General features: G+C 35.1%; 1 protein-coding gene across 11 annotated transcripts in view; it reads right to left on the bottom strand.

Moving 5' to 3' along the window:
* The window catches only part of STAU2 (staufen double-stranded RNA binding protein 2), a 322,366-nt gene that overhangs the window by 144,696 nt on the left and 151,340 nt on the right, over nt 1-26,330 (bottom strand). For all 11 annotated transcript variants that reach the window (XM_080800581.1, XM_080800579.1, XM_080800583.1 and 8 more), the window contains one exon: nt 21,205-21,265. In XM_080800581.1, coding sequence (XP_080656707.1) covers nt 21,205-21,265 — 61 coding nt within the window. The remainder of the gene's footprint in view (nt 1-21,204; nt 21,266-26,330) is intronic.

Here is a 26,330-nt window from a genome sequence, read left to right as displayed (position 1 = left end):
TATGAATTAAATTACTGGCAGAACTTGTTGGCAAGATATGAAAGTCTTCTGGTGATCATAGTACCAAGAGGGAAAAGTGCTTAGTGCAGCCCTGATCCACAAAAGGTGGAATCCTAGGGGAGAGTCCTGACAGGAAGCCATGAAACAGAATCCTGCACACCTCAGGGGGATTATACCTTCATTATTTCAGTAGTATAATGCAGAGCAGGGAAACAACAAAATGGTAAATGATAAGTTTCCTTTAAAAACCTAAAAACAATAATAGAAAAAAAAAGTGCTTTTGAATTTTTTTAAAAACAAATTTCAAATAAATTGGGAAATGCCTTTGGAAAGCTTGTTCCACTGCACTAATGTACACTATCTTAGCCAAGGAAAGGGGCTAGTCAAGAGTTTTCAAACCCAGGAGCTGAACTGTTATTTTTTCTTGAAAAAAGAAAATTTAAAAATACATAATGACAAAGTATAAGGACCTGAGTATGGTGAATAAATCTACAATTCACCTTAAAAATAAAGATGGTCTCAGTTGGCTTATGTAGAAGCTGCTCAAGGCTCAACATTTTCAGTAAGATAGAACTGTGAATATTTCTATTGAGTAAGACAAAACTGTTAGGGTAAAAATGAAGTTTGGGAGCAACTTGTGAAGATAATGAGCCACGTTCAATTATTTGTCATTTAAATAGGGTTAAAATGTTGCTTATAAAATAAAGATCATTAGTCATCTATCTTCACACACACAAAAAAATCTATTAGTGAATACTTTCCTAAAACTGCAAAAAAAAGCCCCCACCAAGCCCCATCCCCCCAACAATGGATTATATAAGCCCTCCATATGATACAAATGACCAATCTCTCAGCAGGAAGAAACACATACTTAAACAGTTGTCTACTGTAAAAACCCCCTACTTGCATCCCATTGTTTCCCTCCTAGCACTCCAAGCATCTGTTCCAGATAGCTCATAAAACAATAATAATTATAGCTAAAACTCACATAGTCTTTACTGGAAAGCAGGCTTTGCATGTATTACCTCAGTCCTCACAATGACCCTCTGTCACAGGAATTATGATTATCTCCATTTTTACGGTCGAAGGCCCCAAGGCACAGCAAGGTTATGGTGACCTCTCAAAGTTACAGCTGGTAAGTGGCAAGCCTTGGGACTGCAACTAGGCATCTGGCTTTGGGGTCAGTATGTGTAACTACCATTCAATCAGTAAAACAAACAAACAAATATAAAACCCAGAGCTATTATTCTTTGCATCTGTAAGTTCAAGTTCTGTGCAAATGAGTCCTGAAATATTCTAACACCCGAACAGAGAAAAGAAACTGTCAAGATAAGCTTAATATGCGGTGTCTCCTGTTTTTCATTTCAAACTTATTTTCTAGGCTCAATGAACCAGAATCTCACTCAAGTAGCATAATAATAGAAAAGACAGACACAGGAGCCAGGCAGAAGTTACTTAAAAAAAAAAAAAAAAGATTCCTCTTGTGAAACTACCATTTGGGAAGATATTGAAAAATAATGTGCTCAGCCAGCATCATAATTTTGTTGTGAGAAAGTAACTTCAAGTATTAGGTTAACATAATAGAAAAAGCACAGCTTTAGGATAAAAGAATTTAATCAACACAACACTTTCTTTTCATTCTCTTTATATGATATAAATTATGCTTTAGTTTATTACAAATTAGTCTATGTATTACTCAGAAAGTTATGGCTGATTCCACAATACTGTAAATAAAATGAACTGATTGGAATCATACAAATATTAAGGACACTTCTTATTTTAAAAATTGCCTTGCAAAAATAACAAATTCATTTTTTAGGTCAGGAGTTTTTGTCTAGCAAGGCACTTAGACAAAAACTACTTTAGTTCAGACAAGCACACACAAAAAAATGTTGTTCTACTCTTACCCATGACACCAAAGGCCAAGTTTGGAGCCTAAACTTTTACTCCCAAAAAGCCATAACAAGATTCCTCACACCCTCACTGTGGTAGTATTAGAGAAGGCCTAGTAGGGAACTGGGACCTCACCCTATAGTATCAATGGAGATCACAGAAAGCCTGGACATTTACCTTACCCCCACCCAGCATGAGATGTCTTTTCCTCTCCCTGCTAGAGTGTTGTCAGGAAAGGAAACACAGAGAGTTAGGACTTTAATCATCAACTAGTAGTGAAAGGATTATTTTCACTGTGGTGTGTATGAAGACCATGTGCAGCCAGAATTCACAGCCTATCCATCAATAATAAAGAGTACCCCACCTTGGGTATCACTATAGGTAAAAGGGGTAAACTGGACTTGTACCTGCAACTAACAATAACAAGGTGGCACCCCTCATTCACAGGCCAAGTGGCACCCCCCACACACCACTAGAAACAGGTTTATAAAAGATTCATAGTCTCATAGTATCATATGAAAATGTCCAAGTTTCAATCAAAACTTGCAAATGATATCAAGAACCATGAATATCTCAAATTGAATAGAAAAAAAATCAAAAGATGCAAATATTGAGAGGACAGAGATTTTAGAATAATCTAACAAAAATTTTAGCAAGTAGAAACATGCTTGAAACAAATATAAAACAGAGAGCTTTGGCAAACAGAAAGTCTCAGAAAAGAAATGGAAGATAAAAAGGAAACCAAATGACAATTTTGGAACAAAAATACACAGTAATTGAAATAAAAATCTGAGTGGATGGTTTCAATGGCCGAATGGAGGGAACAGAAGAAAGAATTAGTGAAGTAGAAGTTAAAAAGACAGAAGTTACCCAATACAAACAACAGAGAAAAAAAAAGACTGGAAAAAATGAATAATGAATACCTCAAAGATTAGTGAGACTACAAAAGAAGATCTAAAATCTACACTTAGATTTTAGGAAGAGGGCGGGGCTGAAAAAAGCACTGAAGAAATAATGGCTGAAAATGCCTGAAATTGGCAAGAATCAAAAAACCTCACAAATTCAAAATGCTGTGTGAACCCCAAGTGGGAAAAACATAAAGAAATCCACAATAAAACACATCATAATTAAACTTCCAAAAACTAAAGACAAAGAAAAGGAATCTTGAAAGCAGTCAGAAAAAAAGCAAAACTTAACCTGAGAAAAACAATTCAAGTGACAGTAGATTCTCATCCTAAATCAGGGGTGCCAAAAAGAAAAAGCACAATATTCATCAAGTGCTGAGGGGAGTGGAAGTACTGTTGACTCAGAATTCTATATCCAGGGGTGCCTGGGTGGTTAAGTGGGTTAAAGCCTCTGCCTTCAGCTCAGGTCATGATCCCAGGGTCCTGGGATGGAGCCCCACATCAGGCTCTCTGCTCAGTGGGAGCCTGCCTCTTCCTCTCTCTCTTTGCCTACCTCTCTGCCTACTTGTGATCTCTGCCTGTCAAATAAATAAATAAAATCTTAAAAAAAAAAAAAAAAAGAATTCTGTATCCAGAAAAAAAAACAAACAAAAAACTTGAGGAATGAAGGGGAGGGGATATTGAAGCATTCTCAGATACAGGAAAACTAAGACAATTTTCACCAGTAAACTCACCCTAAAAGAAAGGCTACACCAAATCCTCTATAGCAGAAAGGAAACAAAAAAAGAAGGAATCACAGAATGTAAAGAAGGAAGAAGAAACATGGTAATCAAATAATATGGGTAAATATACTAGAATATCTCTTGAGTTTTTTTTTAATTTTTTTTTATACAAAGCAAAAATTATACTACTATCTGATGTCAGTCTAAATGTAAAAGAGGACGGGCACCAGGCTGAGTGCCTGGGCTGACTTAGACAGTAGAGCATGTGACTCTCAATCTCAGGGTCATGAGTTCAAGCCCCACATTGGGCATGGAGCCTACCAAATAAATAAATAAAAGTAGGTATATATGTATATATGTACATATAGAGAGGACATACTTAGGACAATTATAAATAAGAAAGGTAAATGGATAAAAAGGGAGGTTAAGATTTCTATATTTTATCTAAAGTGTAAAATAACAATATTAGTAAACAACATTATGATAAGTTATATAAAGTAATACCTAAGGTAACCACTAAAAAGAAAAGGCTATATAATGAGATACACTCAAAAGTAGTCTAGATAATCAAACTGGAATTCTAAAGAGTGATCAAGTAACCCATAGGAAGCAAGGAAAAAAAAACAACAAAAAAGAATAGATAGGAAAAATAAAATGGCAGACTTAAACCCTAACATACCAATAATTATATTAAATATAAATGACCTAAATAAACAAATTAAAGGGAGATTGGCAGAGTAGATTTTAAAATATGACCCAATTATATGCTGTCTAAAAGAAACTCCAAGTATTATGAGATAGGCAAGTTAAAAGTTAAGGATAAGGAAGTTTTTCTTATAAATATTAATCAAATACTAATAAAAAAAAAAGAGCAGGGCATTCTATTTCCAAAAGAGGACATGAGGAGATCTATTAACCCACCCCCATCAAACAACCATAATGAAAACTATTAATTTAAAAAAACCTTTTTAAGTTTCTGGAAATTGTTCTAAGTGCATACAGCAAACAAGACATTTTCCAATGTAATAAAAAAATTGGCTAGACTCTGTCCCCAGTTCTTAGGAGGTAGCCTCTAAATCCTTGGAATTTCTTTTGTTATTCATGGGGGACCCCTTGGACCACATCAGAGTTTATGCTAACAAAATGAGTCAGGATGGGTGATGGCCATGTCAGAAAAACCAACTATGTGATTAGATGGTTAGAGCTTTGAATCAAATTATATCAGCCCAATTTCTGAGAAAGGAGAGAGCTGGAGACTGGTATCAACTTCCTGGCCAATGAATGATTCAATCAGTTATGCCTATAAAATGAAATCTCATAAAAATTCTGGGCAATCTGAAAACTTGAGTGAGCCCCCCTGGCTGGCAATACTCTGTGCATATTACACATGATGTGTAAGGAAGGGTGATGCACCCTGACTTCATGAGAAAAGGATTGGAAGCTTTGTGTTTAGGAGCCTCCCATATCTCACCCTATACATCTCTTGGCTGGTTCTGATTTGTATCCATTCTGCTATAAAAATATCATAATCTTAAGTATAGGGCTTTCCCGGATTCTATAAATCATTCTAGTGAATTATCAAATCTAAAGGGCCATGAAAAGCCGTGAATTTATAAATAGTTGGTCAGAAGTGAGAGTGGTCCTAGAAAACCCCCAATAGCGGCTGGTATCTGAAGGGAGGTCAGTCTTATAGAGATCATGGGACATTTAGCATAATTCCAGGTTTTGCATCAGAAGTCATTATACTAAGTCACTGATCAAGAAAATCTAGCAAATCTTGGTAAAAACAAGAATCTGTGGCATTTGAGCCATGACCCATTTCCTCCCCCATAAACAGCTAAGAAGATGGTGGTGGGGGCTCTCTTTCTCCTCAGTCTTCTGTTAAGGAATATGGCATTTTACCAGGAAGGGCAGACTATCAGAATATCTCATTTCCCCTAGCTGTAAGCTGAAAAAGCTAAATTCCTCACATACATGGCCATGAAACTGGGCAATCCCTTCTTCCATCCAGCCCCCACTCATACAGCAAAGGCTCTACACAAGCTCAGCAGGCTGAAAAAAAAACGTGGGAACTGACATCCCTCCCTCAGCTTGCTCAGAGGAGTGAGGTTCATGTCAGGAAATGCAAGCTAAGGGCAACAGAGCCTACTTCCCCTGCCCAACACTCTGGTCATAAAGCAGGGGTGTCACTCTCAGAGAAGTGACAATTGTCCCCATTCTCACTCCAGAGCACTGACTCAGAAATTATGCCCAGGGGATGAGGTAGTCCTTAACAGAGCTGTAGAGATCTCTCAAATGAAATGACTCTATTTGAAATGGATTATGGGAAAGTTTAAGCCTAAGAGCATTCTTGAAAACACTGGAGATTTTGGTGGTTAGCAATTCACAGGAGTCTGCTAACTTCATGAAAGCAGCAGGAAGCTATACTGTAAACCTGTCAGTTTCCCAGAAAGAACCAGGGAAAGAGACAGACAAGAAGAGTGCTCTTGGGGTCAAAACCTGAAATAATGGCCTCAAAAAATATTCTGAAAAGGGATCCAAATGTAATTGGATCAGACTGACAACAATTTATGTCCCAAGAAAACAACAGGGCTATCTGCCAGCAATTAGTAGAATCCAGCAGCTGAGTGTTAAATCAACAAAGGCAGAAAACTTAACAGAGATCAGACAGAGAGTAAAATAGAGCCCTACTAAATTTACTGTTATCCCCATTTGACCACATACACACTAAAGACTCCTCCCTCTGAGAGAAGTGACATCAGAGGCTTCATACTGCAAGAGAAAAAAATCTCACAAAAATAGTCCAGCTTTTCACCTAAGAATAGGAACAAGACAAGGATCCCCATTTTTGATATGTCTATTCAATAAATATTAGAAGTTCTAACCAGAGCAATTAGGCAAGAAAAAGAAAGAGAAAGCATTCAAACTGTATATAAAGAAGTAAAATTATGTCTGGTCACAGATTATATGATCTTACCTGCAGAAAACATGAGAGATTCCACAAACTGTTAGAACTTATACATAAATACAGCAAAACAGGAGGACATAAAGTCAACACACAAAAATCAGTTTGGATTTCTATACACTAACAAGCTATCTGAAAAGGATATTAGGAAAACAATACATTTACAATAGCATAAAAATATAATATTTAGATTATTCATAATTGTGAATTATTAAATTTAATATTATTAAAATGTCCATACTGCCAAAACCATCTACAGATTTGATGCAATCCTTATCTAAATACCACTGGCTCTTTTTACAGGAAAAAACCCTAAAATTCATATGGAACTATAAAATAGGCAAATCAATCTTGAGAAAGAAGAATCAAGCTAAAGACACCACACTTACTGATTTTGAAACATTACAAAGCTAGAGTAATCAAAACTCTGGGGACTGGCATAAAAATGGACATATAGGCCAACGGAACAGAACAGAAAGTCCAGAAATAAATTCCCATATATTTGGTCAAGTAATCTTTCACAATGTTGTCAAGAATACACAATGAGGAAAACACAGCACATTCAACAAGTGGTGTTGGGCAAACTGGATATCCAGAACCAAAGGAATGATACTGGACCCTTACTTTACACCATATACACACACACAAAATCAACTCAAAGTGGATTAAAGATTTAAGCATAAAATCCAGGCAATGATTTCTTAAATATGATACCAAAGCACAGGCAAAAAATGCAAAAATAGACACAAGTGGGACTATTTCAAACTGAAAATTTTCTGTACAGAGAAGGAAACCATCAACAGAGTGAAAAGGCAACTTATGGGATGGGAGAAAATATTTGCAAACCATGTATCTTATAAGGGGGTAATACTCAAAATATATAAAGAACTCCTACAACTCAACAACAAAAAGACTAATAATCTGGTTTAAAAATATGCAGGGGAAGGATTTGAACAGATATTTCTCCAAAGAAGACATACGAACAGCCAACAGGTATATTAAAAGATGCTTGACATCACCAATGATCAAAGAAATGCAAATCAAAATGTTAATGAGGCATCACCTCACCCCTAGTAGGATGGCCATTACTTAAAAGAAAAAAAAAGGAAATATTAATGAGGATGTGAAGAAATCTGAACCCTTGTACACAACTAGTGGGAATGTAAAATAGGGCACCCATAATGGAAAAACGTATGGAGATAACTCAAAAAATTATAAAAAGAACTACCACATGAAACAGCAACCCCACTTCTGGGTATTTATCTAAAAGAACCGAAAACAAGATCTGAAAGAGAATTTGCATTCTCATGTTCACTGCTGCTTTATTCACAACAGCAAAAAGTAGAAATAATCTAATCTCCATCAATGGATGAATGGATAAAAAAGAATGGCATATACATACAGTAGAATATTATTTAGGGAACCTGGGTGGCTCAGTGGGTTAAAGCCTCTGCTTTCGGCTCGGGTCACGATCCCAGGGTCCTGGGATCGAGTCCCACATCGGGCTCTCTGCTCAACAGGGAGCCTGCTTCCTCCCTCTCTGCGTGCCTCTCTGTCTACTTGTGATCTCTGTCTGTCAAATAAATAAATAAAATCTTTAAAAAAAAAAAGAATATTATTTAGCCATAGAAAGAAGGAAATCCTGTCATATATAATAACATGCGTGAACCTTGAGAACATTATACTAAGTGACATAAGCCAGACACAGAAAGACAAACATTACATGATCCCACATATATAAGGTATCTAAAGTAGTCAAACTCACAGAAAACAGAAAGTAGAATGGTCACTGCCAAGGACTGGGAAGAAGGAAAAATGGGGAGTTGCTGTTCAATGAGTACAAAACTTCAGTCATGCACAGTGAAAAAGTTCTAGAGATTTGCTGTACAACATTGTGCCTACAGTTAACAATACTATACAGTGCATTAAAAATCTGTTGAAAGGGCAGATCTCATGTATAACATGCTTTTAGCCATAATAAAAAAAATATACAAAATTTAATTTAAAAATAATAAATAGGAGGTGGGTGGGGGGATGGGGTAACTGGGTGACAGGCATTAAGGAGGGCACATGATGTGATGAGCACTGGGTATTATATGCAATTGATGAATAAATGAACTGTATATCTGAAACTAATGATACACTGTATGTTAAGTAATTGAATTTAAATGAGAAAAAATTAGTCAATGTCCCATATACTAATAATGAACAAGTGGAATTTGAAATTAAAAACAAAATACATCAAAAACTATGAGGTACTATACAGTTGCTAACTGAATATAATAAAAAAAACAATACCACGTATATTAGCACCCAAAAAATAACATTCTTAGGTATAAATCTAACAAAACATGTACAACATCTCTATGAAGAAAGCTATAAAACCCTAAAGAAAAAAATCAAAGAGAACTAAATAAATGGAGAGAGATTCCATGTTCATGGATAGGAAGACTCAATATTGTCAGTATGTCAGTTCTTCCCAACTTGACCAATAAATTCAATGCTATCACAATCAAAATCCCAACAAGTTATTAATGAATACTGACATACTGATTCTAAAGTTTATATGGAGAGGCAAAAGCCCCCAAAATAGCCAACACAATATTGAAGGTGAAGAACAAAATTGGAAGACTGATGTTACTCAATTTCAAGAGTCACTAGAGAGCTACAGTAATCAAGACAATGTGGTATGGGTGAAAGAACAAACAGATTAAAGAAACAAAAGAGAAAGCCCAGAAATAAACCCCCATAAGTATAGTCAATTCATTTTTTGACAAAGGAACAAAGGCAGTACAGTGGAGCAAAGACAATCTCTTCAACTGTCAGATGGTGTTAGAACAACTGGATATCCATACACACAAAAATTAATCTAGATACAGACCTTACACCTTTCACAAAACCAGTAGACCCAAATGTAAAATGAAAAATTAATAAACTTCCAGAAGATAATATAGGAGAAAATCTAGATGACCTTGAGTATGGTAATGCCTTTGTCGTTATACACTAAAACAAGATCCATGAAAAAACAATTGATAAGCTAGACTTGATTAAAATTAAAAACTTCTGCCCTAAAAAAAAACAAAAACAAAAACAAAAACAAAAAGACAACAGTAAAGGAATTATAAGGCAAGTCACAGACTGGGAGAAAGTATTTGCAAAATACATATTTGATGAAGGACTATTATGCAAAATATACAAAGAACTCTAAAAACTCAACAATAACCCAATTAATAAACAACCCAATTAAAAATAGGCCAAAGACCTTAACAGACACCTCACCAAAGAAGATACACAGATGGGAAAAAAAAAAAGAATATATACACATGGCAAATAACCATATAAAAAGATGTTCCATATCATAGGAAATATAAATAAAAATATAAAATGAAAGATCACTACCTACTTAGTAGAATGGCCAAAATCCAGAATACTGACACCACTGTTAAATGCTGATGTGGACACGGAGTTACAGGAGCTCTCACTCATCGCTGGTGGGAATGCAAAATGGTACAGCCACTCTGGAAGACAGTACTCCTACCACACAATCCAGCAATTGTGCTTCTTGGTATTTATTCAAGGGAGTTAAAAATTATGTCTACACGAAAACCTGCATACAAGTGTTCACAGCAGCTTTACCGTTAATTGGAAAATGTGGAAGCAACCAAGATGTCCCTCAGTAGGTGACTGGATAAACTGTGATACATCCAGACAATGGAATACTATTCAGCACTAAAAAGAAATGACCTACCAAGTCATGAAAAGACGTGGAAGAATCTTAAATGCTTATTGCTATGTGAAAGCCAATCTTTTTTTTTTTTTAAAGATTTTATTTATTTATTTGAGAGAGAGAGTGTGAGAGAGAGCATGAGAGGGGAGAAGGTCAGATGGAGAAGCGGACTCCCCATGGAGCTTGGGAGCCTGATGCAGGACTCAATCCCAGGACTCCAGGATCATGACCTAAGCCAAAGGCAGCCGCTTAACCAAATGAGTCACCCAGGTGCCCAAAAGAAGCCAATCTTAAAAGAATATGTATCTATGACTCCGACTGCATGATACTCTGGAAAAGGAAAAACTATAGACGATTAAAAGATTGGTGGCTTGGGGGAGAGTGGAAGAGATGAACAGGCAAAGCACAGAGGACTTTTAGGGCAGTGAAAATAGTCTGTATGATATTGTAACGATGGATATATACCATTAGACATCTGTCCAAACCTGTAAAATGTACAACACCATGAGTGAAGCCTACGGTAAACTATGGGATTTGAGTGACTATGATGTATTGATGGAGGTTCATCCTTCGTGACAAATGAACCATTCTGGTGAGTGACAGGGACAATGGGGAAGGCTGTACATGTGTGGGGATAGAGGATATACAGGAAATCTCTGTACCCTCCTTGCAATTTTGTTGTAAAATCTAAATCTGCTTTAAAAAAATCTTTTTTAAAAAATAGAAAATTTAAAAATAGTCTGACATTTTGTATTAGCACAAAGTGTAACAAAGACAAGACAATAGCATGGTGGTAAATGTACTAGACTGAAGCCTCCCTATCTGAGTTTGAATTGCAGCAGGAGATAGCCTCTTTACCTTGCTTTCTTGATCTGTAAAATGAATTAGACTAGAAGAACTTGAAAATCTCTTTCAGCTCTAAAAGCCTATGAATCATCTTAACACAAACCAGAAAGCTTGGAATAAAACAATACACTTGAATAACATCACCCAAAAAGCCTGTTGAGTGTTTTTTAAAATGGACTATTATTGAAGTTTTTTAAGTCTTAAGAAAAATCATGTAATGCAGATGGCTGTTCCATTGTTAAAATAAACATTTCACATGCTTTCTCAGCCATTTTAGTGTTTTTACATGATCCACCCAAATATCAAACTGGTATCTGAAACAATAGTTTGGACATTTTCCATGTTATGAAACATCCTAAATGTTCTTTAAAAAAGATTCTGGTACGTGATATACAAAACATTCTTTCAAGAAAATGCATACTTAATTTTAGTGGAATTTCTTAGAAAAAGCATTATTCAGTTTTTCTTAATTATTAGCAAGTGATATATATGGAAATAAACACGTTGTATAGTGGCAAAGGTGGACCTTAGAATCAGAAGATACAAGTTTAAGTCTTTACTACCTCTACCTAACTTACTGTCCCTCAAGCAAATTAATATATCACCCAAGACTCAATTATCCTGTTTGTAAAATGAGAGGTTGGACATTCTCCAAACTTTTCACACTTCAGACTGCTTGTATTGTTTTTTTTCTATGCATACCATAGCTCAAGGATCTGCCTTTCAGACAGATTGTATTTATTTAGGGTAATATTTAGGATAATAAATCATCTTCTGGTTTCTTCTACCAAAGAATATCAATCTGAGATTCAGAACAACTTGAGATAGAAATTCAGAGATACATTTCTAATTCAAAGCAATAAATCTACTAAGAAAGAATGCAGTATTTCTATTAGGTTATTGAAATACCAATAACAACACCTATTTTTATATTGAGTAGAGCAACACCAAGCTGAGAAGCACAGGTCTAAATGGTAACTAAGACAACTGATACAGTGGGGAAAAAGTAAAACGACCATTTTCTTTTCAATTGTTCAAATGAAATTACAATGTCAGGTACTGTGCTCTCATGATTTACTTTTTAAATCAAAACAATTGGGTTTTTTCCCCCTAGTTTACACTTATTTTTTAAGTCTTCCCTCCTTTTCCCTTGGGGAGGGGTGGTTAACCATGTTTATCTTTTAGATTGATTAGCTTTCCAAGAAGCAGTTTCAACTTTAAAAAATGTTATTGCAATCACCAATAGTACCAAAAATAGTACCATGCAGTCAAGAGACACTTTCTGAATAAATGAAAGAATAAATGCCACATCTGTTGTATGCAGAAGTTTTAGGGAGACTATCACCACTGCCTTCCTGAATCTTAAACCTAATAGCCCTCAAGCATACAGTTGCCTCTTCCTTTGACTACCCTTACTCCTTTTACTTCTCATGTCAAGGGGATTTTTATCTTTCCAACCACATGTACTCCATGTAGTATGTGCTGAAAGATCATGGATCGAGCACTTCTCTGTTCATATTTGTTTTAAATAAATGGAGTTTTAAATTGATTCATGTTAAAACACAATAAAGACACAATGATTAAAATCGGTGCATGGACAGTCAAATGAAGAGAAGAAAACAAAAAGTCCAGAACAAAACCAAATACAGAATCTTAGTATATGATAACGGTAAAGTATCAACGCCGTGGGGATTAAAACTGAAGCCATACTTGCAGTATAAATCCCAGATGGACCACAGATTTAAAGACAAAAAAAAGAAACTTCTTATAAAAGTTCCAGAAGATAATGTAAGAGAATTTTTTTATAATTTCACAGTGGGGAAGGCATTATTAACTATGTTAAGATTACAAGTGCTATATGGACTATAAAAGAAAGACCATGCAAATATGCTAAAAAGAAAACCAAACTTTAAAAGAAGATTTCACCATAAACAAAGAGAACTTGAAAAATATTGGCAAGTCCTATTATAAAGGCACATACACTCTCTAATCAAATAAGAAAGAAGACCAACATCTAACTTTAAAATGAGCACTAGTTATGACACCACTGACATAAAAAGTATAGAAATGGCTCATAAACATACAAAAATATAATTAATCTCATTAATTTCATTCACAATAGGAGAAATGCAAAATAAAACTATACTGAATACCATATTTCAACTATCAGGTTGGCACAGATCCAGGAGTTTGACAGCACATTGTGTTTCTAAAGCTGTGGGGAAACAGGAAATCTCATATAATGCTGGTAGGAATGTAAATTGTTAAATCTCTACTAAGTATAACCTGGCTACATCTATCAAAATTTATACGTTTTCATATTCTTTGACTCAGTAATTCCACTTGTAGGAATTTACCTAACAAATATGCTAACACACACGTAAAATGATATATGTATGAGGTTTTATACAACAGGATAATTTATAATAGAAAAATAACATAAACCATCTAAATGCCCATCAGTTAGGAACTAGTTAAATAATAAAAAAGTCCTATGCATATCAATATGAAAGGCTCTTCAGGACATACTGTTAAGTGAAAAGAGAAAATTGTACAACAGTGTGTCTGGAACAGTAGGAGATATAATAATACATACTTGAATTTGCTTGTATATGTATAGGAAGATTCTGGAACAGCACAAAAGAAACCAAACATAAGTTAACTTGCTTGGGAGACAGGGTAAAAACTGTGTGAATGAGAACAAAAGTGGGGAAGACTTTTTACTTTTTTTGCATTATTTATTTTTATCCATTGTAAAAAAACTAAAAAGAAAAATAAGATTAATGATATAGTTGAATTGGAATTAAACTTCAGCTAAATTCATCATTGAAAATGAAATCAAAGGTAAAAGATTTTTTAAATGTCTATATCTAGAGTGTGGAGAAGTAGATACTTTGAGGGGCACTTAGGATCTCCCATTACAAAACAACTGGTGTTTTTATAAATCTGAATGTACATATGCCCTATAACATATAAATTCCACTGGCAGATGTGATCCCCCAAACTCTTAGACATGTGCACCAAGAGAAAGATTAAGAAAAGTTCATAGTTTTACGTTAATAAAATCCTAAAAATAACTCAAATTTGGATCAATAACCACATAATGGATGAAACACAATAATGTAACAAATTAATCTTAAATTACAGTAAGTGGGAGAATAAAGCTTAGAAAGAATACCATCTTTCTAAAGTTTAAAAAAAAAGCAAACTAAACAAATACTGTTAAGAACTCATACTTATTTGGTGAAACTATGGAATAAAGGGTAAAGGGACTACATATAAAATGCAGATGGACTGGTCACCTCTGTTGTGGAGAGGCATGGGAGGCCAAGGGATACGAAAGAGGAAAATGTGGAGGTAAGGATATCTGTAATATTCTTATTCTTAAATTGAGTGGTGTGTTCACAAATGCTTATTATATTATCAACTTCATAACTTAAATGTGTTAAGTGCTTTATGTGTCAAGTTGTGTTTTTTCTTTAAAGATAATAACACACAAGTTTAACATTTCTTGGCAAACTGTAATACACCACACTGGATTTATAAAACTCCATCTTTCTAGATAAGCTGATGAATAAGTAGTTATAAGCATTAACCTGATTTTCTCTTTCTGCTTATTGTAGAGTTTCTTTTATAACAGAAAAAATCAGTTAAGTAGGTATATTAGTACTTCAACTTTCAATCTCTGGGAAACTTTCACCGATGTGGCATTATAAGCTCTCTTCCAGTTATGAAAATGATAGTTTTAGACACCTTTTGATCCCCATAGAGCTCCGAGAAGAGCATATATTTCAGATTTCCAGAACAAATACCTAAAATTAAAATTTCATTCAGCACTTTAGAAAACTATACGTTTTCTCTTCTTAAAAAAAAAAAAAAAAGTCAGAGACGTACCTGGATTGAATCAGTTAAGTGTCTGACTCAATTTCAGCTCAGGTCATCAGAGTTATAAGATCAAGCCCGGTGGTGGGCTCCATGCCGGGGACAGTCTGCTTGAGATTCTCTCTCCCTGCCCTTGTCCCTCCCCACCACTCTCTCTCTTTCTCTCTTTATTTATAAATAAATAAATAAATAAATAAATACATACATATTAAAATTAGAAATAAAAGCCATAATAGCTTCCTGAAGTGGATTTCAGTATATAGAAAACTACTGCCCTAGCTCTTTAATACGTACTCCATGTTTAAATTCAACACATTGAACAATTCAGGCCAAAGTTTGTGACTCCTTTTGTCTTGTTTTTAAAGATTCATTATTTGGGTGGGGGGCAGAGAGGGAGAGAGAGAATCCTCAAGCAGACTGCCCGCTAAACACAGAGCCTGACATAGGGCTTGATCCCAGGACCCCAAGATCATGACCTGAGCTGAAGTCAAATACTTAACCAACTGATCCACCTAAGCGCCCCATGAGTGGTTTGGGGGTTTTTTTGTCATCTTTTTTGTTGTTGTTGTTGTTATTTTTAAAGATTTCATTTATTCACTTGAGAGAGAGAGAGCACAAGCAGGGGGCGAGGCAGACAGAGAAGGAGAAGCGACTCCCTGCTGAGCTGGGAGTCCCAACATGGGGCTTATTCCCAGGACCTGGAGATCATGACCTGAGCTGAAGGCAGATACCCAACCATCTGAGCCACCCAGGCGCCCCAGCCCTGTGAGTATTTTAAATATACTTTTTTGGGGGGTTGCCTGGATGGTAGTTCAGTCAGTTAAGTGGCTGCTGCCAGCTCACGTCATGATCCCCAGGTCCTGGGAGAGTCCCACATCAGGCTCCTCGCTCAGAGGGAGCCTGCTTCTCCCTCTGCCTGCTGCTCCCCCTGCTTGCGCTCTCTCTCTCTCTCTAACAAATAAATAAATAAAATCTTTAAAATATAAATACATATTTTAAATTTATTATTATTAGCCTATTTGTGTCCTTTGTGTTTATTTATCCTGTTGCTATATATGCTGCAATTTACACTGTTTATCATTTGCCTTTTTATTTTCTTACGCCGCTTCATGAATTCACTTTCAGTTTTTATGTACTTATATCCATCTCTTTTTTTCTTCATGCTTTCATCCTTCGCTCTTACACTTAAAAAAAAAACCAAAAACCTCATACTGCAATCAATAAATGCATCTTTAAACTGTTCACATGGCAGCCTTTCTTAAAAACCATGTATCTGACACTTTTTTTGTCTAAAAATTGAGTCAAACCAGTTTTTAAATTCATGAAAATTTAAATTCAATCTTTCCTAAGAATATTTCAGAAAAATATACTATGTTAATCTAATTAAAGACTTTCATTCTAGTTTCAGATTCTTTTCCATAAATGAATGTGCCTTTAACTACAAACTCAACTTGTATGACTGTAACAGAAGCAAGCTTAACGCTGCCTCTCTTCTCCCTAGAGTCAATGGGCAAGACAAAAGAATCCCAGCCCAAGTAATAAAAAGGCTTCTCATCACTTAGCCAAGCCCAACATAGCCACCCATGGAAAAGAGGGAGACAGTCTTTTCGGAACATTTGAATCTGTCTTCCCTTGCTCAGGGGAGGACCAGCATCTCCCCCTGCAGTCTCACCAGGTACAAGAGCATAGGCAATGAGGATGTGTAGGTCTTGTTGCCCCAGCTGCCAGTTCAACAGACCTATATTTACGGGATAGGACTTCGTTCAAAGACGACTAGCCAGGGCACAAACAACCTAACAATCTTTTAAAAGTAGATAGCTAAGTCAGCTACACTCTTAGATTTCCAGCGTAGGATTTATGTCTAAATAAATAATTAACATGATCACTTTGTTTAATATTTAAATCGAACTAACTTAGTTGTCTCATTACAAAGTGGTTTTGTTATGCGAGGCACAAAAGTAAATTGTTCAGGGACACTCCCAAAAGACTTAAAGAATCTATTAGTCTGTTTTCTTAAAATTAAAAGTACAACCCTCACCCACACCCATACAAAAAAGCAGGGGTTCTAAATACATACACAGCATGTGGGAAGCAAGCCTACAATCTATCTTAAGTCATGTCACTGGGATGGTTTGGCTTCCTGGTTTCAGGATGTATAAGTTTAACAATATAAGGATATGACAGAAAAGTGACAAAAATTTCGGCAAGTCAACTATGATACTGAATTCTATCAGATAGAATTCTATCCCATCCCAAAAGTATTTGTCCTGGGTCATCTCTAATGAACCTAGAAGAGCCAGCATATTTCACAGAGGCTAAATAAAACTTTTTAAAAGGTTAACGGAAAAATATTTATGTGAAAAATGCCTCCAAATAATCTTTTAGTGGGTGGATTCAGCACATACCAGTGAATACCTTTGAGCTTAGTCCAATTTTGAATTAAGCTAGAGTTCACCTTTAAGAAACAATGAACCTGTTTTTAAGTAAAACCCTCTATTAATAAAAAACATGGAATGTGAATACAAAATAAAAGATATTATCAACTGAACTGTATCTAAATATTTTACAAAGTTTTCCATGAGCTGTCAGTAGATCTTTAAAATGCATGATCTTTTAAAAAACTTGTTAGTCATTCATCTGTAAAAATCTAGCTTTTTATGTGTATGCCAAGCATAAAATTGCCCCATGCTAAATTTAACACAAACCTCACATCACAGTTATGTGTTCTCGCACTTCAACATGACTATGACAGTAATTTAAAGGGTAAAACACACAGAACAGTCAGTCTACCTTTTGCTGCAATTCAGTAGAATGAAGAAAGCCTGAGAAGCATTCAAAAATTAGGTCCATATTTTAAATCTGCAGGCAATCAAGCCAGGAGTCAGGCTATGCAATCACAATCACTTGCAAAACCATTTAAACCATTTTTTTAGTTGTAATTGTTAGCAGTTTCTTATGACTGTAATCTTTAAAAAAATATCTTCCACTTCAAAAATTAAATGCACATGTACATTAACTTTTTTTGTCTACTTAGAGTTAGGTGCTAGCCATGCCAGGTTAAAATTTTCTTTCTTCTTTCCAATTCTGCATTCCCTGCATTTAATTTTTGTACACTATGGTTCCAAGTTAATTTCACAATATTTATCCAAACAATGGTTAGCTAACTATAATTTGTAAAGTAATATAGAGTTTAATAAAGAAAATAATACAGTCACTTTATGATAACATTCTACTTTTTACAAAGTAGTATGTTACCTTTGCAGATGTTATTCAAGAATGGTTAATCATTTTACAAATGTTAGATTATTAAAGATACTCAGCATTATAAACTTGTATGCATAACTCTTAACAGAGCTCATTGAATCAGAAGACATGAAACAAGTTGCTCAAGGTCAGAAAATATGCCAGCGTGGCAGCCAGCAAGGACACTTTGAATTCTTGTCTTCCCCCACATGCGCCATCCCAAGAGATGCCTACTCTCATCTTTGCCTGCAAAACTCTATTCTTCATCAGACAGAAACCAGTTAGGGCAGAATTTCAAACTTAAGGAATTAAGTAAAAAGAATTTAACATTAATGTTACCATAATATACAAATTTAATTTTCAGCTAATGGATTCATCACTTGAATGATCAATTGCTAAGAAACAAACTTTTTGCTAATGTTATATTTAAGTAGCTAGGAAATGGCTCCAGAGGACACTGGAGTGCTGCTAGAGAGAACCAGCCATCAGGGAGTAAAACAGTTACATTTCAGAGCAGGGCTGCCGGCATCCTCTGTGATAACCTGAGGCAGAGACTACTCAGTGTTCAGACGGAAGAACCCAGGCTTTGGCTTTGTCACCTCTCACAGTTTGGAAGGGCTGAGGGATCGTATCCTTCTCTCAAATTCTCAATTTGAACTACTGGAGACTGAAGGAAGTTCTAAAGTGTTAACAGTTTAGTTAAGTTTCAAGCTCGCTCCAAATAGCTTCATCCATTCTAACATTATGTCTAAAGCAAATCTTTCATGCATTCTTACAAATTTCTGATCACTGAAACTCACTGGCTTCTTTGTATTATCTCTTCCCCAACTCGCAAATAAGTTCCAAAATCCTTTAGCAAGTTAAAAAAAAAAAAAAAGTCAAAGCTAAGAGGCAAAATATCATTGTTAAATGATAGAGTTTGGGGGTGCCTGGGTGGCTCAGTGGGTTAAAGCCTCTGCCTTCGGCTCGGGTCATGATCCCGGAGACCTGGGATGGAGCCCGGCATCTCTCTGCCTGCCTCTCTGCCTACTTGTGATCTCTGTCTGTCCAATAAATAAAATCTTTTAAAAAAATGATAAGAGTTTGTAGGTTATCTATACTGTGATTTCATGTTAAAACTATCTGACTTCTATATTCAAAAGCATAATGTTTATATTCTTTGAAAAAATATCTAGTGCCAAAAGTAACTACTCAAATATAAACTACATATACATTGGTCACCTGGTGCATTAAAAAACATCTGACAGACTAAAAGTGTAAGAAATGGGGGCACCCAGGTGGCATAGTCAGTTGAGAGTCCAACTCTTGGATTCAGCTCAGGTCTGATCTCAGGCCTGTGAGATGGAGCCCCATGTCAGGCTCTAGGCTCAGTAGGGAGTCTGCTTGAAATTCTCTCTCCCCTTCCCCGTCTACCCTGCTCCCTTCTGCCTAAATAAATAAACCTTTAAAAAAAAAAATCAAAAAGTGTAAGAATGGAATTTTTGATAAGACTACATAGAATTATGTAATTTTTATTTAAAAAGGGAGGGAAAAGGCATGGAAGAAAATCAACATTCATTATGTAGTTACTAGGAAACAGGTACTGTGCCAAGTATTTTACAAAAAACTAAAATCAATTTAATGTTTCTTATATTCCCCTACCAAGTAATTATAAACTGATATATTCAAACATCAAAGGAATTAAACACAAACTCTCTGAGAATCCTCCCCTGATTCCACTTTTTTTTCCTTTGGGCTATACGCTAAACCTATCACATTCATCATTCTTATATATATATAGACCAAAGGCTCAGAATCCTATTATTTAAATTATTCCCAGAAAGTAACTCATGAATACCATTACCTCACTGAAATATTCTTTTCAAGAAGCTAGTTTTGATGATCCAAGGATGCAATTCTCATAAGCACGCTTTGATTAAAGTTTGTTACTGATTTCATTTTACATCAAGAGATAAGATGTTAATATCAAAGAATACTCTTCATTACAATGATTTACATACTTAAGCTTAGTCAGTTTCCACAAGTTATAAGGAAGAGAAACAGAGTTAGACATTAGATAAATTTGGCTACACTGAAGACTTCATTTCAGAGGGTCGTCACTGGCTGGGTATTTGTTTTACTGATGTATAGTAAAACGGTGACGTCAGGGAAAACAGATGCTTTTTGGGAGAGGTGGGAGGAAGTTAAAGAAAGATGCTTGTGCTTCCAATGCATAACAGTTTGATCATGTACCCCTGAGAAAAGAAATAAACTAAAGGGATTTTCAAGTGTCTGATAACACTATATTTGGAATAAAATTTCTCACATTTCTCATATTTCAATTAGCGACTTAAATAAAATAGTAAACATTCTAACAAGTCAGCACAATGTGAAAATGCTTCTTACTGTGTTAAATGAAAACAACACAGTACAAGATAATTATATAAAAATATGTGTGTACGTAAAAAGAACTGAAATGGGATACAGTTGATTTTATTTTTTTAATTTAATTAATTAACACATAGTGCATTATTAGCTTCAGAGGTAGAGTTTAGTGTTCATCAGTCTTATATACTAACCAGTGCTCACTATATCCCATGCTCTCCTTAATGTCCATCACCCTGTTACCCCATCCGCCTCTCCTCTCCCACCCCAGCAATCCTCAGCACTTTGTCTCCTATTCTAGTTTGTCTCCCTCTCTGATTTCATCTTCAAACAGTAGATTTTAGAGTATAATGGGTTAATAGATAATTGTTTTACTTTCTTGATTCTTTTATATTATAACAATGATGCAACAAAAACAGCTTTAAAAAATTAGATCCTCACCATGTAGAGTAAATGGTATAGTTTGCAATGACTAAACCATGCTAAGAATATGAGTGCTTGTGTCTTCCGTCAGCTCCAGAAAATCAAATACCATGACTTCCTTGTCTCTACCACAACATCTCAAGCCCAAATAGATCCAATAAATATCCAGTGCCAGTCTAATCACTGAACCACTGACAAACACCAAGTGTAGTCAACATGAAAGTGAAAACTTACTGTTATTTGTTGGTTCAGGAAACCCAGCCTTTGGACCACTCCATCCTTTGTTTTCCCCTGTCTGAAAGATTAAGCCAATTGTTTAAATTCAGAGAAACAGATTTATGCAAAAAGAAAAAAGTTAACTAACCAATTAAGCAAAGGCAAAAGTCTCTTGCGTGATTATTTATTCTCTCCCTCTTTAACCCCAGGACCATGGACACAAAAGTAACTAATATGAACAGTAACATTCTTCCTTTTCTATATGCAAATCTATTCTTATGTCTTCTTCTGCTTTTATCTGTTCATCTAAATTTATAATTTAAGTAATCAAGAAAGCCTCATAGTCAATACATGTAATATATACAACACAGGCTCTATCTAGATGGTTAAAAAGCAAACAATTCTTAAACAATTCTTTTTTTTTTTTTTAAAGATTTTATTTATTTATTTGGCAGAGAGAGATCAGAAGTAGGCAGAGAGGCAGAGAGAGAGAGAGAGAGAGGAGGAAGCAGGCTCCCTGCTGAGCAGAGAGCCCGATGCGGGACTCGATCCCAGGATCCTGAGATCATGACCTGAGCCAAAGGCAGAGGCTTAACCCACTGAGCCACCCAGGTGCCCCTCTTAAACAATTCTTAAATAATAATCATCACAAGTGCTAAAGTAACTCAAAGGGCTTTATGGTCTCTGAGGTCTAATCAACAATGAAAATATTACCCTGTTCTATGAAAGCTCTAAGAAGGTCATGAAATACTGCTAATGACATATACAGAAGATTGAAAACTAAGCCCAAACTTTAAGTAAAACTTGTAATATCTTGACTTTTGTCAGGCCATTTGATCTGCCTGTTATAAAAATATATTCAGAGAAGCCAAGGTATTTTGAAGTAGTAAGTATTTTAGTCAAATTAATAAGTGACTTTAACTGGTTATGTTCTCTTTGTGTGGAGCTGGTCTTATTGATATAAAGTACTACAGGGGAAAAAAGTCATATTTCCTACTATAATCAGCTTTTATATTTACACTATCAGATGTCAAAGTTCAAATGGAAAAATAAACTCTAGATATAAACAAAAATATAATCCTAGCAAATAGTATACCACTGTGAAAGGACAGAAGAGGAGTAAATGCTCATAAATGCAGGGGGGTGTCAATGGAAGGCCTGAGAAGACCCCACATACACATTCTCTGTGAAGATGAGATCAGAATGAGAAGAAAGCTGCCTGAGGGAGGTTAGAAGTTTGAGGAACGTGGAGCAAGGTATAAGTCACATTAGGGAAGGGAAGAGGAGGCAGATCAGAAGAATGCAGATTCTCAGGCACCCACCTCTGAGACCCAGGCACAGTCTGCTTGAGAATGAATCTGGGCAAGAAAATCAAGAACTATGTCCCCACACCCACCATACTCTTATGATCAAGTAATAAGCACAACAGCTGACTACAGAGCATGCAGATATACCTCACCCCTTGGGGCAGTGAAGAGGGACTGCTGAAACCTGAGGGCAGAGCAGAAACATTGAGGGAAAAAAATCCTGCCCAAACCACACACCACACAAAACACAGATAATAGCATGCCACTGCTGAAGGAATTTGAAGTCAGTAGTGATGATAGCAACAATAAAACTCAAAATGAGGTCAACTACTGACAAGATTGATACCACCCTCTACACCCTCCAGAATTGACAGTCTGACAGAAAAGACATGCCTATTTCTCAACATAAATACTGTTTAACTCAGCCTCCACAATTTTTCAATATAAAATGTACACCACTTATTCAAAAATTATAAGACAACCAAAATTGCAAGAATTGCCCATTGTCAGAGGATAAAGAAGTCAACAAAGCAGGACCCAGAGGTCAGAATTATAGGAAATAAATTTTACAATACCTAAGATTAGCAGGTTAGAAGATTTAATATATCTAATGTACATAATATAATGACAGACAACATGCTTAAACATATGGGAAATCTCAACAGAGAAATAGAAACTATAGAACAAAATCGATTGGAAATCTTGGGGGACAGTCACAGATGAAAATTAATGCTGATGTTATTATTAACACATGGACACAGGTGAAGAAATATTCACTAAAACTGCAGATAAATCAATAGAAATTATTCAAACTGAGGCACAGGAAAAAAAGAGTAAAAAATTAAAAGGAACAAAAGATACTAGAGCTACAAAACAATACCAATGGTCTAACAAATGTGTAACTGGAAACTCCACAGAAGAGAGGAAACAAAGAATAAGAAATATTTGAAAAAATAACAGCTGAGAATTTGACGAAGTAGCCAAATTATAACAAACCACAGATACCATGTTGAGAGACCACTAAGCAGGAAAAATATAAAAAGGGGAAGAAAGAAGGAAGAGGGAAAAAAAAGAGGAGAAAGGGAGGAAGGAGAGAGGAAGAACAGGTTAAGAGCACAGAAGGATAAAGCAAAAAAAAATCGTATTTACACATATTATAGTCAAACTGCTGAGAACTAATGAAAAAGGAAAATTCTGACAGCCTTCACAGGGAAAAAGATAACATGAAGAGGAAAGAGTAAGTAAGAATTACAGCAGAGGGGTGCCTGGGTGGCTCAGTAGGTTAAGCTGCTGGCTTCGGCTCAGGTCAGGATCTCAGGGTCCTGGGATCGAGTCCCGCATCGGGCTCTCTGCTCAGTGGGGAGCCTGCTTTCCTCTCTCTCTGCCTGATTCTCTGCTTATTTGTAATCTCTGTCTGCCAAATAAGTAAAAAATAAAATCTTAAAAAAAAAAAAAAAAAATTACAGCAGATGTTTCAACAAAAATTATGCAAGTCAAGAGACAATGAAACAAGATCTTTTCAGTACAGTAGATCCCCTTATCCACAGGGGATGTATTCCAAGTTCCCCAGCAGGCACCTGATAGCACAGATAGTACAAAACCCTATATATACTATGTTTTTTCCTGAACATACACACTTACAACATGTTTAATTTATAAATTAGGTACAGTAAGAGATTAACAATAATAAATAATAAAATAGAACAATTATAACACTATAGTAAGTTATGTGAATGTGATCTTTCTCTCAAAATATCTTACTGTATTATACTCACTATTCTTGTAATGATTTGAGATGATTAAATGCCTACAGGATGAGATTAACTGAGGTGAATGGCAAAGGCATTCTAATGTAGAGTTAGGCAACTATTAATCTTCTGATGAGCTTTCAGACCTGTGGATGGCCGCAGGTGACTGAATCCATGGTAAGTGAAACCATAAATACGGGAGACTATGGAGACTACTGTACTGAAAGAAAAAAACCCAGAATCCTATATCCAGACAAAAATAACTTACAAAAATGAAAATGAAATAAAGACTTCTTTATCAAACAAAAACCAAGAGAAATTACTTCCAGTAGTTTTGTTAATACAAGTAGTTCTAGAGTAAGTATTATAAGCAGGAGTATAATACCAGAAAGAAATCTAAACAAATGAACATTATTCATGAATATGCATCTACACAAATGAATGAGGAGTACTGAAAATGGTAAAAATGAGGGTAAATATAAGACATTTTTTCTGATTTCAACAACATAAAATGACAATTGACTATATAAAGCATAATTAGTAACAATAAATTGTGAGTTTTATACAATATATAGAAGTAATATGTATGACCACAATAGGAGGTCTCTGAAACATAGAGTATAATTGCAATAGGAGGTCATAAAGACCGATAGAAAAATAAAATGTATGACCATATTAGAGGTTAAAGAGAAGAAAGTGAACAAAGAATAAATGGAATAAATAGAAACAAGTAGTAAGACAACACATTTAAATCCAGCCATATCAATAACTATGATAAATGTAAATGGTCTAATCACCTTCAATTAAAAGACAGACTGTCAAATTAGATTTTAAAAAGCAAGACCCAATTATGTTTTCTTAAAAAAAGCAATTTAAGTATAAAGACACAGATAGGCTAAGACGATGGGGGGAAAATATCTCATATAAACATTAATCAAATTTAAACTGGATAGCTATAGTAATATCAGACAAAGCAGAATTCAGGGAAAGGATTATCAAGGCTAAGGAAAGAAATCATATAATAATAAAGTGGCCAAGTCATCAAAAAAAAATGCTAATTATATATATATATATATATGTTAACCACAAAGCTTTAAAGTACACAGAACAAAATTGATAAAACTGAAAGAAGTGGATCAATCCAAATTTATAACTGGAGACACTAACAATAAAAGAAGCAGAAAGAAAATCAGAACTAATACAAGACTGGAAAGAAGCCAAAAAGAAAATTAAAACATATCTTGAACTGAATAAAAATAAAAACTCAACTTGTCAAAATCTGTAGGACAAAGTTAAAAATCTGCCAGTGAAATTCACCATTACAACAGACTAAACAGAAAAATCATATGACATATCAACAGATGCAGAGAAAGCATTTAGCAAAATTCAAAATTCAAAATGTACTGACAATTAAGTAAAAAAAAACCAATCTCTTAATAAAGCAGGAATATAAGGAAATATCAATCTGATACAGAGTATCTATGAAAAAAAAAACTACAATCATCATGGTATTTATAAAGGTGAAAGACTGAATGACTTTCCTTCTACTATGGGGAACAAGGTAAGGATATCTGCTTTCCTATTCAACAATCAACCACTTCTATTCACCATTGTACCAGATGCTCTTTTCACAGCAATAAAGTAAGGCAAGTAGATAAAAGCATACAGATTAGAAGGGAAGAAATAAAACTGTCTTTCTTCATAGATGATATGGTCATCAATGCAGAAAATCCCACACATTCTACAAAATAAACTATTATAACTTATTACTCAGTTTAGCTAGGTCACAGAGTACAAGGTCAATGTATAAAGACCAACTTTATACAACAGAAAAGAACTGGAAATTGAATGGTACAGTCATTGGTTTAAAAACCAACATCATTAAAAAATATACCATTAATAATATATCCAAAAACATGAACCACTTAGGGATAAACATAAAAATTGTGTAAAGTATTTCTATGAAAACATACAAAACATTGCTGTAAGATATTTCTATAAAAACCTAAATAAATGGAGAGCTAGATCTTGTTCATGGACTGAAAGATTCCATATTAAGATACTGATTTATGTGAAACTGATATTCAAC

The sequence above is a fragment of the Martes martes genome, assembly GCF_963455335.1.
Source record: "Martes martes genome assembly, chromosome: 4".
Classification (NCBI taxonomy): Eukaryota; Metazoa; Chordata; class Mammalia; order Carnivora; family Mustelidae; genus Martes; species Martes martes.
Note: the sequence above shows the minus strand (reverse complement) of the source record. Positions and strands in the feature narration are given on the sequence as shown.